The 15,256-nt window shown below is 34.8% G+C and overlaps 1 protein-coding gene across 3 annotated transcripts in view; it reads left to right on the top strand.

Moving 5' to 3' along the window:
• The window catches only part of LOC150093568 (uncharacterized), a 133,998-nt gene that overhangs the window by 31,262 nt on the left and 87,480 nt on the right, over positions 1 to 15,256 (top strand). For 2 of the 3 annotated variants that reach the window (XR_016550310.1, XM_090412810.1), the window contains exons 1-3: positions 1,120 to 1,442; positions 11,479 to 11,651; positions 12,243 to 12,496. Coding sequence is in view for 2 of the 3 variants with exons in the window: in XM_090412810.1 (XP_090268936.1) it covers positions 1,382 to 1,442; positions 11,479 to 11,651; positions 12,243 to 12,496 (488 nt within the window). In the remaining variant the exon portion in view is untranslated. Of the gene's footprint in view, positions 1 to 1,119; positions 1,443 to 11,478; positions 11,652 to 12,242; positions 12,497 to 15,256 lie in introns of those variants that run through there. The other variant, XM_090412811.1, reaches the window with a different exon arrangement.

Below are 15,256 nucleotides of genomic sequence, written 5' to 3'. Positions count from 1 at the left end.
TATATTTTTTGGCCCACTTTACTTTTTTGCATAGTCCTGAATATAATACAATATAATCACACTCGATCCTGGTTCCATTTTTAAAGATCCATGCTTATTGGAATACATTTTGTACTAATCCTACCGTATGAATGTGTGCAGGAGGAATATAAACTCTATCAATAGCGCTCACAATGCAAATATTTAGGTTTGTTTGCTTACACATGAAAAAAAGATCACCAAAAATGCAGTTTCTTGGCAAACTTAAATTCTTATCAAGTGAAAAATATTTGTAAATGTAAATGTGTGCGAGATTAATAAACAGACAAAAACGTTTCGTGCATTAATACTTTAATTAGCAGCTGTGTTAATTGAAATATATACAAGTAAACAAAAACGTTTAATAGTAAAATATGTTAATTAATGCATCGGACAGTCATTCCCATCCCCATGGTCATACCATCCTTTTAGTCGAAACATGCATTCGAGTAACGTTATATGTCAATTAGCGATTTCGCTCTCGAGTTAGCAATTTTACTCTCTGAATCTTAGGTGTTCATTCTGAATAACCTGCAAATCAACAGAAGAACTCGACATTTGCCAACATTACACTTACTTTCGAGCCCTAATTATTTTGGTAATAGCCAAATAATTCATTCATCATCCTTCAGTTATTTGTCATAAATTCTGAAATGAAGGCTGAAAATTTCTAAAAATCCCATGGTTGTGAAATTATCACATGACTCTCAATGCGTCTAAAATGCCTTTGAATTACCAAAAAAAAAAAAAAAAAAAATCAAGAAATATTAGGCTGATTCAATAATGATTGTGCATGATATTGCGTTTTCAGGTAAGGTAGAAACCTCACCTGAGGAAAGCCTAAACTGTCTCTTGAACCTTGAGCCATTTTACGGTTGCTGCATGCTGTTATCAATAACATGTATATTGCTACAGATAGCCCGTGACGATGCAAACTAGTTGTCACAACAGGCCGCGACGTCACTGAGAGGAGATAGGGGTCGCGGCAATTAACTTTAATTACTTAATTGACTCAGAAAGTTGTGAGCCAGTAAAAATGATGCATCAGAAAAATCACAGTGATTCAGCCTAATAGCAGAAGCAGATTGGTGACGTTAGAAAAATTCCGCCCCCTTCACAATCGGTGACTGATAGTGACGTAAAAGTATTGCATAGAGAAATGATAAATCATCTGAATCGCATTTTACCAGAAGTATCTTTCTTCTTTCAAGGCTTACTAAATACAAGAAAGTATCATTAAGCTGCAAATCTCGTGTGTTTTAGTTTTGTGCTCTTCCGCAATCCTAGAGAAGTGTTCTAACCTTATCATATTATTTTCTGAGCAAAGTTTCTTTTTTATCTGTTGTTAGCTTAGTTTGCAGTTATGATTGAACTACTCGGTGCACTGGGTCTGCTTGTTTCCCTTGTCGTCATCTTCAAAAGAGGTACATTTTAAGCCATTGTATTCGTTCATAACATTAATCTTTTTTAAGTGGAATGAAATGGTCGTGCAATGATATTAACGTAAAACTTAAACTAAAGATGCAGTAAATAAGGATTATTATTATAACAACATATGAAGATTGTCTTCTAATAAATTGACAACTTAACCCCGACAATTAAAACAAACTTCCATCTCAGATTTCTATATTTAAATACAGCAAAAACATTAAGAGTACGAAGTGCAACTTGCCGAATAAAGAACGGGTTAACCAGAATAGAAACCAGAAATTCTATTGATATCTGTGAAAATTTAAATTACTCGATAATCAATGCAATTTGGATTTTATTAAGATTTACGAATTTCGTATTAATGCTTAACTTAGTTTGAAGCTACTCATTATTATTAACTACAAGAATGTTATCTTATTTCCGGTCAGAGAAAGAGTTAGTCCTTCTAGAAGAGACAAAATGCCGCATACACATTTTAAATTAAGTTTTGCTTAAATTAGTGAAAAAAAAAGAATTTTGTAAAGTATTTAATTTGCTCTGTATTTTTCTAATTTAATTTTTGCATCTGATTCTCAACAAAGATCATCAACTTATAGTAGGTCAGTTTTGTGGTTATACAAGAATTATTTCTTATATGTATACTATGGGAGCTACACCCCCCCTGGTGCATACGGCGCCCAACCCCCTGAGTTCAGGACTGGTAGGTCGGTTCTCCTTGAATTCTGATGACTCGAATTTTGAAGACTCGACACTCAGGGTAGCCCCTGAGTTTCAGAACGTTTCAAAAAAGGTGACATAAAATGCTTATCATTTTATATATATAGGGTAGATGGTATTATATATATATATATATATATATATATATGCCCGGGGATGGATTGGAACCAGCAACCAGTACGAAGAGCGGATAAGTTAACCTCTCGAGTAGCCAGGAGGTCATATTCAGAACGATCAATAATAACGATTACTGTTGTTCACTTTCTTTATACATCAGCCATCCCCCCACCCAAAGGAGAGTTCCTAAGACCTATGAAGAGATTTAACAACTTACGACTTTAGAGGCTGCTGATGTGTCATTTGACGAGTTGAGTAAACGGTACGAGAAAAACTGTTCAAAAGAGAAGCAGTACATAGGAATGGCGTAGGAACATGAAAAGTTAGTTCGATAAGTTTGTAGCTGAACTATATATGGATGTTTTCCAGCAGCTGTTGTTAGTAGATGATTTAAGGAGCGTGGAGGGATGGTGGTGGTCGATTCAATGGAACAGTGTCCATAGACATATTTATAGGAAAGACAGAATACAACAACAATGCGCCTATAGGAAAGCTATCGAAAGAAGTCAATGAGAGGGAGGACATCAATTAAGCAAATGACTCTCTTCTAAATACAATCAAGTATTCTGACAGGGTGTAACTTGAACTATTCGTAATGTAAAAATAATATGGTAAGGATGGATTTCAAATTCATAAAGAAAACCTTTGTTTTGATCATCTATACAAAACTTGGAGGAAAGAACTAATTCTAAGCGGTCTTCCTTGCAGAAAGACCAGAAAGGCTGACTGGCATCTCGATAGATAGTGAAATTGGACCTTATAATGTCTTCTTTGGGTGTGCTCATGATGTTTTTTTTTTATTTATTTATTATGGCTGAGTGAGAGGCTAGGGTTTGGATAAGGATTGAGGGTTTTGAATGAAGTAGAGAATGAAAGTACTAATTCCAGCAAGAATGATTTTGTTTATTAGACCTGAGCAGGTGCTAGGATAGGAAGAGCAGAAGCAATACTCAGACCATGGAAACGAAACCAGCTAGCGAAAGGTAGGTCATCCCAATTGGTACCATTATAGTATATGAGGCTGAGAATGACTGGGAAAAGGACCTTCTATAGAAAAGTAAACATGGATAAGATTAAGACTTGATTTAGCTTGTTGTAAGAATGATGAGGATTATCTGGAATTCTGGAGGTTTGGTCAACAATTTCTGTTATCTGACATCAAACAGTTCGGCTTCACTTCCAGCTTGGTCTGTGAATTTGGAGAAGGGGAAGCCGCTCTGAAATTGCTAGCGAAGCTTATTTTAGTGTTAAGGTAATTATTCTATATGTAATTGACTTTCAGAAGAGTAAATAGTCAAATATTCGTTAAGTCATCAGAGTTGGAGAGGATAGAGGAAGTAAATGGCAAGAACAAGATGAGGTAAGGAAATCATGAGTCAAATCAGATAATTTAATGGGATTACGGATTAATTTAAGAGGATTACGGATTCTGATAAGCTTTGGAAGGGGATATCAGACCTCCCAGGTCAGCAAGTCCCGCCCTCCTTGCAAAACGCATCGTGCATGATGTAATTAGGATAGAAATGTCAGACGTAGTTGCAGATGATGCTAGCTGAAGTTTAGGGACGAATAACATATTAAGTTCGGATGCTTGTAAATGTGGTGCACGTCATCAATATTAGAACTGAGCCCTCAGGTGGTAGTAAAGTCAAACTGGAATAGGGTGGTTAACACGGAATTTTGATGTGTTGTGAGGAGTAATTGAGTTTTTCTTTTATGCATTTTTTGAGATTTTTTTGATTATTTACTTGATGGTTTTTATAAAAAAAAATTTTCAACGAAATTAGAAAGATTGATAAAGCAGGAGCATGCAGCAGGAGGAGTTAAGATCTCGGGGAACTATTCCCAACAGGGAGTACTTATATCCCAACATAAGGATGGACTAGGACTGTTCCTCCTGCAAGCTGCTATACTCGGTTTTTCTTCCATGAATAACCTGACAAAGTAATTAGCAGCAAAAATATTACTCGCCAGTTGATTGGAAAGCGACACGAAGTGTTAAGTAGTATGTCAGGTAGTATACGGGACCTGACCTGCTGGTCAGATCCCGTATACTACTCGACGACTGGCCTGAGTCGTTACTACTGTATACGCTCAAATTAAGGAGGTATACTGGCACACTAGATAAACCATTTCGATATGGAGAGCGTGAATAGTGAGGCCTTTACCCGCTCTCCTCCATTACACCTTCAGTTATTATGGTGCTGGTATTTCGCCGATCAACGAAAGATATAGTCTAAGCTTTCCAATTAGATTGAATAATTAATAATTGATTTCATAAACTTCTGAAATATTACTGTTATTAATAGAAACAAGAGTTCCTGATTACTGCCTCCTATTCGGAATCTCACCGAAGCAAGTGAGAGTGCAAATCTTACTCTCATATCGCATCTTTTCCGATTTAACTCACAAATTTACTCCTATTTAACTTCTGTTAAACTTCTATTTAACTTCTATATAACTCTTTTAAATTATAAATATTATTTATACATGATGAGAATAATAAACTTTGTATTGTATTGAATTGTAAAAAAATAACAACTTACAATTAGCAGGTCTTATATGGAAGTGAGAAGTTTTACCCATCCCGAAAACTCGGTTGTCTTTTCTTACCCAAAACCGGCCAGTATAACACACAGGCATAATTAATAGTCCTAATACACTGGAATTGTAACCCTATTTGCTGATGGCGTACTCCCAAAAATTAACTCTAGTTCACTCTGAAGATTTTAGTTCACTCCTTCACTTTACATCTTATAACTGGCATCCTCGATATTACCTTCGTCATTTGCCTCCAAATCTCTTTTTGAAGCTCCCAACAGGGAGCTTCAAAAAGAGTTTCTTCAAAAGAGTATCTTCAAAATGAGCACACCTTAATCCATATATGCTCTGTTAAGACTTTTATAGAAGAAAGCAAACCATTTCCTTCAATCTATTGCCTTGATCATTCATGTGTTGTCAAAATTTTAACTCTCCGTTACTATAACTCGAAGATCCCTTGCCTCCACCTTCTATGAACGACCACATTAATATAACAGACTAAACTTTCTGTTTTATGAACTGAAAGAATATGACAATTCCGCATTGAAGTAATATTGCACCTCATGCAATATTACTTCAATGTTGTGGCATGCAAAAATTCCCACCTAAACAATTTACAATAACATACGAGAAAGGATCGACCTTAGTATTCTTATTTCCAGAATACAAATCACTCCTTCAGTTCATTAGTCTATTATCCAGAATAATTTTCCGAAATTTATAAAATAATTACCGGTTCGAAGCTCCGTTTTCGACACCTGGCAAATTATTTATAGATTCTAGAAAACCATAGAAACAACATAATAAAAGCATCTGGCATATCCACCACTGTAATGAACTTATTTCAAAAGATAATTTGCATACCATTTTTACAGTCTTCAATACAAGAGGTTTATCTTTCTTTGTAATCGTGAGTACTCAAGCTACCGATTCATATCTTGGAAGAATAAACCATCATCTATTTATTTATGCAACCTGTTTCCTCCTCTCCTCTCCTCATTGTCTTGGTAACACAGACGTATCCAGATGTATTTCTATAATTCGTCTGCAAATGCCATCTTTTTTTTTCTTTTCCCCATTTCGAATTTTGGAGGTTTTTATCATCAGTTCTGTGGCCTTATCTTCAATTCTTCGAAGTGACCTACTAAAAGCTTTCAAAACCCAAAGCTTCAGTAATTGAATTATAAGCTATCTACTGAAGTAATCATTCCGACCTGGTTCAAATATTTCTTATAGACCTTGTGGAAACACGTCATTTATCTAGCTTTTATTAAGTGACCATGGTATATAGTTGAAGAAATTCATGGCGGGAAGTACGAAAACAAACAAAGAATCAAACGAGCAGTATTAGTGCACTAGATCTCCTTAAGTTAAACACTGTCATTGAAAAACATTTAAGATGTTTCCATATAAACGGGTTCAAGAGCATTCGGAAAGTTGCGAGGTACGTTTGATCTTCACGGGAAATAAACAGCAAAATGTTTTCTTAGATGTGAAATAAATTTGTCACATCATGAAAAGACAGAGTTAATTTGACTTAATATTGGGGATTTTACTTTGACTGAATATTTATGAATAATCCTTTCATGAGCCAAAACACTATGACCACCTTGCTTTGGCAGAGATATTTGCTGCCCATCTTGGCATTAACTCCAGCAGACCACGGAAGGTGTCCTGAGGTATTCAGAACAAGCTAGACAGAATAACGTCCAGGAGGTTAGCGACCGATGAGGCACTAGGATAGAAGAGCGGATGTTGCATTCCACTCCGTAAATGTTCGATGGAATTCACATCAGCAGAATTAGGTACCAGGAACGCACACAGAATGAAATTCTTAGATATATTTTTCGAATGTGTGACACGGGGAATTATTTAGCTGAAAACATCCAGCTCCATCTTGGGGAACCCCTGGTCTGAGTCATTTTTCAGACACGAGCAGTGTAGGTGTTTTCATTGGGATGAGCGGACCAACTGATGTCTTTGAGAACAGTCCCCAGACTTGGTTACTGTTACAATCTGCCTGATTTCGGTCAACCGTGCAGTCTGGTTGGTTGGAAACAGGCTGGATGATTTATGGCCACCCCTCCTGCTTCCTTTATAATGTTTTTATAAAGATCTCAAAGGCCACGTTCTTTTCAGTCTTACTTTTGATCATGCCCCAATCTCTGGACAACATGCGATTTCGGATCAATTCTTACCGCTGATCTTTGTTTTCATAAACTTAGCTGAAATATCGCTTTTAGCATTTAGGTTTTTCCCCAACATTGGAAACTATATTGAAATCATAAATCCGTTCACGTATTGAATACTGTTTTGATATTTAGTGGGGTGCTCTGAGGATCCCGAAATCCTCGATTAAATACAGAAGAGAACAGTTGATTAGTAACCTCCCTCATAAATTTACTCCATTCTCTACGCATACGTGTTCAGTTCCTGCTATTGCATTTTTTAAAAATGTTCTCATGGGCATTCTTCATCAGAACAGGCATTGGTAATTCTCCTCTGTTCTCAATCCATTGAAAAAGACGTGAAGTTGTTAATTAACACTTATTTTTTGTTCAATCTCAGAGAAGAAATATTCTTCCCATTCCTTCCTCTGTTCGTGCTTTGTTTTTCAGCAGTCTATCAGTTTAAGCATTTCTAAAGAGTATAATCTACAGTTTTTAAAATTCATTGTTATTCTTTCTTCTTTCTCCTTCTGTCCATTTAGAGCACTTTCAGTTGAACAACGTTTTTACACAGATGTGCCATAAACCCTCTAGGAACAGGGTGGATGATAACCACTCCATGGATGACGAGATGAGGACCATAACCAACATAAACAGAAGAAAACTACAGGAACAAGACGACCGCAGACACCTTGATAACCTTAGACAACGAACTCCTCGTATCAAGACATCATCCGCTATTAGACCATGTCCTTCCAAAATACGCTGATCCCCTTAGACGATGTTGTAGGTTTCTACAGCCACAGCTCAAAAGCATATCTAAATCAAAACTAAAATTTTTGAACGAATGTGAAATCTCAAAAAACAAATAATAATAAATAAATAAAATAAAATAAAATAAAATAAAAAATAAATAAATAAACGCAAGTCTTCAAAATTTCAGGTAGTAAGCAGACTTTCTGCACTGAACAACTGTCGTAAACAGATCTCGATTTTATTTGTTAATAGTCCGATGGTGTTTCAAAACAAATTAGTGTTGGTACCTCCTTTAAAGGCCTCACAATGATCAATTCTCTCCAAATCCTATTTAATAAATTTGTCCGTGTAATACTATAAACAGCAAGTGTATTTATGCTCGAGATCACCAAGCGTTTTATTTTCAGAGCTCTAACTTTCCTGTTAACCACATGAATAGTAAGCATATCTGCAAAGTGCTGAATATTAACTGTTGTGTATATATAAATTCTGTTCATGCCTTCTAGTTGTAACCCATCTGTAATCTAATTTGATTGCATCTGTAATCAAATCAAAATGTGGTTTAAGAACTAAATTATAAATAAATTGATTGAAACACCTTGTGGATGCATCCCTTTCCACTACTCATTTCATCACTTACTCTTCCATATTTAGCTGCTGATTAATGTACATTAGTATATGGAAAAGAAGTTCTTACACTCTCCTTATCGATATTCAAATAAATGTTGTCAAGCTAATTCTCTCATGGATACCTAAATCCGCTCACTTGCTTGCTTTAACTTCCATGTTTGTTCCCATTGCTTGCGTGGAGCAATAGGTTTTCTCCTCAAAGATAAACACCAATTTATCCTGGTTCTTTACTATTTCTATACTTCTTATACGATAAATAAATAACCGTAGATGGCTTAATCTGGTACGGTGACTAGATTTATTAATTCATTCACTGCCGAAAATACAGTAATTTTCACATACATTAAACGTTTACTGATATGGTTTGCTTATGTTAAACATATTTTAAATTAGCATAAAACTTCAAATAGGATGATCTATTTACACGATTAATCAAAGTAAATTATTGGAATGGGGAAAAACAACTAATGAAACTGAATATGAAAGCTGTGCCAACAACTGACACAATTAAAGGTGGTTCAAGAGTTTTGGAGCCTTTTCTTTCATTTCAACATACAGAAGCGTAAGTGTATTTACCATATTTTGATTAGAATGTGAGAGGTACGCTGACGTCGCAAGTAATTATATTTCCTCTTCAGATATTGGAAACTGCACTGTGTTATCCATCGCATCCTTAGGATTCGCATTTTTGTTTATTTTTCTATTGTTATCTGTCCTTCAAATCTTTCAGCACGTTATCTGGTCTCTTCTGTCGAGTCAGGGTCGTATGTTTTATCGTCAAAATATTTGTTGAAAGTCTTGTTCTGGTGCTATGCGGTTGGGCGCCATGACTGAAATTCTCCTTGGACTTTGTTTCCTTAGTTCTCTTTCGTTCATACCCAAAAGGTGCCTTTTTCAGCTGCTATTTTTAATGATTTGAAATGATCATAATGTACATGAAATGAACAGGGGGAAGGGAAATGTGAAAAATTAAAATAACTCTAAATCAGAATGTCAGTATGATGATTAATATAATAATTTGTATTAAAAAAAAGGTTATAAAGAATGGTTATTTCAAAAAGAAAAATATCTAAAAGGTATTTTCAAACGAGGTTGAATCAATTAATTTTTACAGGAGTACTTTTCACACTGTGGTTTTATGCACCTCTCGCAGAATTTGAGAGGTACTTCTTAAAAATTCGATATCACTGTAAATTAACATCAATGAAAGTTAAAATATGGTCGGTACCGAAGAATGAACGAAGTGATACGAAAAAAAAAATTGAAATGGAGCGAAATTAAAAAATGACGTAAAGATGTTTAGAGAGGTTTTAAATATGAACATCTTTAGGCGATTCATTTAAACGAAATATTTGCTAGTATTTCTGAAAAAGCAGAACTGCTGCATCTGAGATACCTCGTTTCGAGATAGCAAAACTGAAAGTGGACTCTCATGTAGCATTTCATATATTTCAGCGCTCTGATGGCTGTCACTGAGCTCTGAAAATGTTTAGAATCTTATCAGATTCTCCGCCAGAAATCAGTCAGGAATAACAAATGCGTTAGGACAGTCCCTCGCCGAAAGCGGTTTGGATGTTAACAATCCAAACGCAAAGAATTCTTTTAAATACTTCTCCTTGAAAGGGTTCATGTTCTAAAATTTATGCTCGTCACATTTGCGAAGCAATTAACAAACTAATTAACAAATTAAAAAAGTTGTATTCGATTTGTATATTCAGTTAATTCTGTTTCTTTCGCAACTATTTTCTATTTTCTGAACTTCATTCGAAAAGATAATTTTTTTTTGTAAAAATGAAAAACAAAAACTCGTTTTTAAAAAATGAATAGCATTTTCGTTGTAACACAATGAAATATCACCGTAGAAGAAGCTCACTGGATGGGAAGTCGATCGGTTTTCAGTTTTAGATATATATTAGCCTACAATGAAAAATGTATACAAAGAGTGATCGGAGATGAAAATAAAAGAAAAGATAAGAATTCTTTGAAGGCCTCAAGTGATTCGTTTAAGGGGTTCACTAAAATACTTGTGCTGAGGACACCTAATATATAACAGTCAATAAATAAATAAATAAATAAAATACATAAATAAATAAAATGAAATAACTCAATTAGGAATTCGCATCCCTTAACTCGGTTATTTAGTTTCTATATGTACTCTCGTATATTATCCGCCTTCTACTGTATATAAGAAAACAATGCTTTAACTGTCATTTCTCGAACTACCAAAACCTCTAACTATAAAAGAAATAATGTGATGACAAGATAGATATGAATTCCTCTTAATATGTCTGCTTTATAAATACTTAAATTTTAAAATGGAACCCTGACAAGTTGTTATAATGAAATGGTCAAGTAAAATTGCGTGTTTGTAAACGTATGTCGGAGTGAAGTTGAAATGAGGAAATACAAAATATCTTGTAATATCGAATATTAACACGGTTCGTTTCGTCCTAAATTACATTGACTTCTTCAGGCAGGAAAGAAACAAATTGTTAATAGGTTACCCTATAAGCGGTAAAAGATTAACATGGTAACAAATGATGAGTAGGATTCTGGTAATTCAAATTATTTGCAAGCAAGTGCCCATGCTGACACATTTTTGGTGCACTAGAGTTAGGGAGCATTCCGACAGATTAATGCTAACTATATTCCACCAAATGTGCAAATAATTTGAATTACCCGAATCCTACTCATTATTTGTTCTCTAAATTCACGTATCGAGTAAATCTAAGGAATAAAACTTTTTAACTTCGTCATTGGGATGGGGTTGAGGTATTTAGCTAACAAGGAGTCTAAAGATAATACGTTTATCATTATCATTTTGTGAAAGGTATTTTTTTTTTAAATTCAGAGTTCTTTATCTGTATCTCATTCAATAAGAAGGGGATCTCTCTTTTCGTTTCTCTCATAAAGAGTTTATCTTAGTAGTGCCAGCATTTATTGTACGAGTTAATAGTAGTATATATTATATTACTACATGGATTTGTAGTAATATTATTAAACATAACACACCACTGAGCATCCTCTTAGATTTGTATTGAGGAATTAATTACTGTACTTTGCAATAATGATTTGCTTATATACTGTTCTTTCATTTCAGCGAAATTAAGAAGTCTAATTGCATTTATATACATCGAGTCTCTGCGAAGGTTGAAAAAACGTAGGTTTGATCTTTATGACTATAACAGCAACGATCCACGGGATGTGGGATTTGTTGTACCAGCGGAAGAGAAAATACTCGAATTTCCACAACATGAAGATCACATGGAACAGGTAAATGTTAATATAAGTAACCATAATTTATGATGTCATATTGAAAAAGGAAAGAAAAAATCGTCAACAGTAAACTCGTAGAAAAGACTGAAACAATCATGGCGTATGGTATCGTTAACCTACGGTATTAATATAAATGCCTGGAGATAGATCGATTGATTTACAGTATTTTACAGCGGAATTTACACAACAGCGATGGAAATAAATAAGTAGCAAAAAAAGCTTCTTAGCGGTAAGTGTAATGGATTTTTATCTATTACTAAACGGGTCAGTTAACAATTGCCAAGATGAACGTTATCACAATGGTTCTTCTAACACTACTTCGAAATACACAATTAATTAATAGTAATATCTGTTTATTTCTGGCAAAATCCATACGTTGTTATTATACTAAAAAATCCTTTATGACTTCTATTGAATACAAAGACTGAAACTCTTACTTTTCACTATCTTCAACAAAATGAAACAGAATGGACATTCGACTTACATTTTTTATGCTGACCTATAAAGTAATTAGTAAGTATTGATCCAAGGCACGTTGTCCCAAAATGAGTTATTTAAGGACATTTTCCCCCTTTGGTTATTTTTCAGGGCGTCGATGAAGTCTATTTCTATGGAATGAATTCAAAGAAAGAATGCCTGGTTGCTCAGATATCACGAAGAAGTAACGGAGAAGTGGAAGCATCGCTGCAGATAACTCTGGCAAACGGAAAGGCGTACGAATTACCAGCTAATGCTAAAGCCTGCTTAGGTACTCAGCCACCCTCCTTCTCAGCAAGAAGCCTCAGGATTCAGTGTCTTAGTCCGATGCGAAGATGGCGACTGTTCTTCAACGGAATGTTGAGGTAAGTTACTTTACTTAAGGTTGACAGTATTATCGAATTCATAAGCGGGATTTCGGCTTCTCTAGATTCGAAGAATGAATGAATGAATAATATATTTTTTAATCTATCTATATATATATATATATATAGATTATATATATATATATATAGATTATATATATATATATATAGATTATATATATATATAGATTATATATATATATATATATTTATATATATATATATATATATATATATATATATATATATATATATATAATGTGTCGAATTCAATGTCGTTCCTCCTGCCTCTTGAATCCCAACTGTGGAACCAGGGGATAGGGCTTCATGTTGTTTATACCAAATGTGAATCCGCCATCAGCATCGTGCTACAAGAAACAGGTTTCATCGCTCCAGGCGAACTTTTCCCATCCGTTCGGGGTCCAATTGACGACTTCCCTTGGTCCATGCAAGGCGTTGTTTGCAATGCTTGGCCATCATCATGGATAGCTTTGCAGGTCTCCGGTTGTGGAACCCTAGGCCAAGCAAGGTAGGACGCAAGGTTCATGCTAAAATGCGTCGAAATTCCTCGCCGTTGTACTGATGCGTGATCTGTACTACTGTTGCACGTCGTTGCTGAGATAAGGTTGTGACACCGAGCACTCACCTCTAGGATCAGCCACGCGTGGCTAACCATGGCTAACCAATATGACACCTTCTGCTGGATATCGCTTCATGGTTAATCCAGTCATGGTACACCCTTGATACAAAAATACGGGAGCAACTAACAATTGTGGCTGTTTCCGAATATATATATATATATATATATCTGTATTCAGAAATATCTGAATCCTTTCCTGTGACAACAGGAGTCCTGCAAGGTGATATATACACGCACCTTATTTGTTCTTGGTATGCTTGGACTACATCGTCAAGACCATCAAGACAGAAGATTTTGGTTTTAACATTAGAACATCCACTCACACTATGCAAATAACTGATCTTAGTGTTACTGACGACATATTGTACTTATTGATATAGAACCAACAAATGCACAAAACATCTCAGTATACTAGAGGCACATAATATCTCACTGGTCTGCAGATCAACATCCAAAAGTCCAAAGTATTCTCAATAGATTATGAAACTTTATACTTCATATCATCAATAAGCCCTTAGAAAGAGTAAAGGAATTTAAATTTCTTGAATCGTACATCAGCAATACAGAAAATGATATTGGAAAACGTATACAGCTGGCTCTAGTTTTCCATAACAAACTCCGTCCCATTTGTAAATAATCATTAATATCATTAAAGACAAAATTAAGACTATACCATGCAACCAGTAGATCCATCTTCTTGTACGGTTCTCAAACTTGGACAATGAGCACAAAAAGAAAAAAGAAAAAAAACTACAGATCTAATTAACTCCTTTGGAACTACATGTATCAGACTGATCCTTGGATACACTTGGATGGACCATGTCACTAACTGTGCTGTGCTGGATCTGGCTAAGGAAGAACCACCTGTAAATATAGCCAAATACTACAACTATCGCTTGGATATCAATCCAGACATCCTAAAGTCTCACCCTTTTTGAAATCCCTCATTCAATACAAACCAGAAGATGGCAATCGCAGTAGAAGAAGACCATCATATATATATATATATATATATATACACGCTATATATATATATATATATATATATATATATATATATATATATATATATATATATATATATATATATATATATATATATATATATATATATATATATATATATATATATATATATATATATATATATATATATATAGCGTGTAGAAGTAAATACACTCGGTAAAAAGAAGTAAAAACACCACGGACAATCACTAATGTATTGTATTGGTGTTTAAGAGGAATTGTTATATATATATATATTTTAATTCTCTCTAATTTTCCGTCCGTCTGGTTATAATGTCTATGTAGTGCCCGTTTCACCTCTCTGTAGGTTCCTGGGTTCTTATAGAATGGCAGTTTGAGGTGGATAGAATCTTCGGGTGGCGGCTTTTCCATAGTGATTCTTATACTTGTATGTTATGCAGTTTCTTGACTGTGGTCTTGTTATCTGATATGCTGTTCTGGTTACTCTGTAGGTTGGAGTAAATTAATGTTTTTGCATGAATGTGAAGTGGGCATATAAGTGTTTCACCTTAAATATTTTGTGTTCTGTCCTTGCTACCTGTATGAATGTGGGTTTTTCTCTTTATTCCAGAATATTAGTTTTACTGTTTTATTTCGCGACGATTGAAACCTTAAGTTTGTAGTCTTCGCAGAATGCGCATGATATAACTGAATATCTTAATATGTTTTCACGTAATGCTTTATAAATTATTATTTTTGTGTAGCAACGGGGGAAACGTCTTTTAATCAATATACTTTGCTTTCTATTATCCTGAGTTTGTTGCTAGATAATTTATAGTGCTATTCCACTTCTGATCAATATCGAAATGAAGTCCAAGATAACGGTTTCACCTGTGTGATGGTTGTGGTTTTAGGATCAGTGCTTTGTGTATAGGAAGATACATGTTGCAAAGTCAGATATTTAGTTTCTATGCGATGGGTTTATATACATATATATATATATATATATATATGTGCGTGCGTGCGTGCGTGCGTGTGTGTGTGTGTGTGTGTGTTGTGTACACACACACACACACACACACACACACACACACACACACACACACACACACACACACACACACACACACACACACACACACACACACACACAC

This window comes from Typopeltis vanoorti, chromosome 23 (assembly GCF_054136105.1).
Source record: "Typopeltis vanoorti isolate ZY-2024b chromosome 23, IOZ_Tvanoo_1.0, whole genome shotgun sequence".
Lineage (NCBI taxonomy): Eukaryota > Metazoa > Arthropoda > Arachnida > Uropygi > Thelyphonidae > Typopeltis > Typopeltis vanoorti.
The sequence above is the reverse complement of the archived record's forward strand: the minus strand, read 5'-3'. Positions and strand labels throughout refer to the sequence as shown.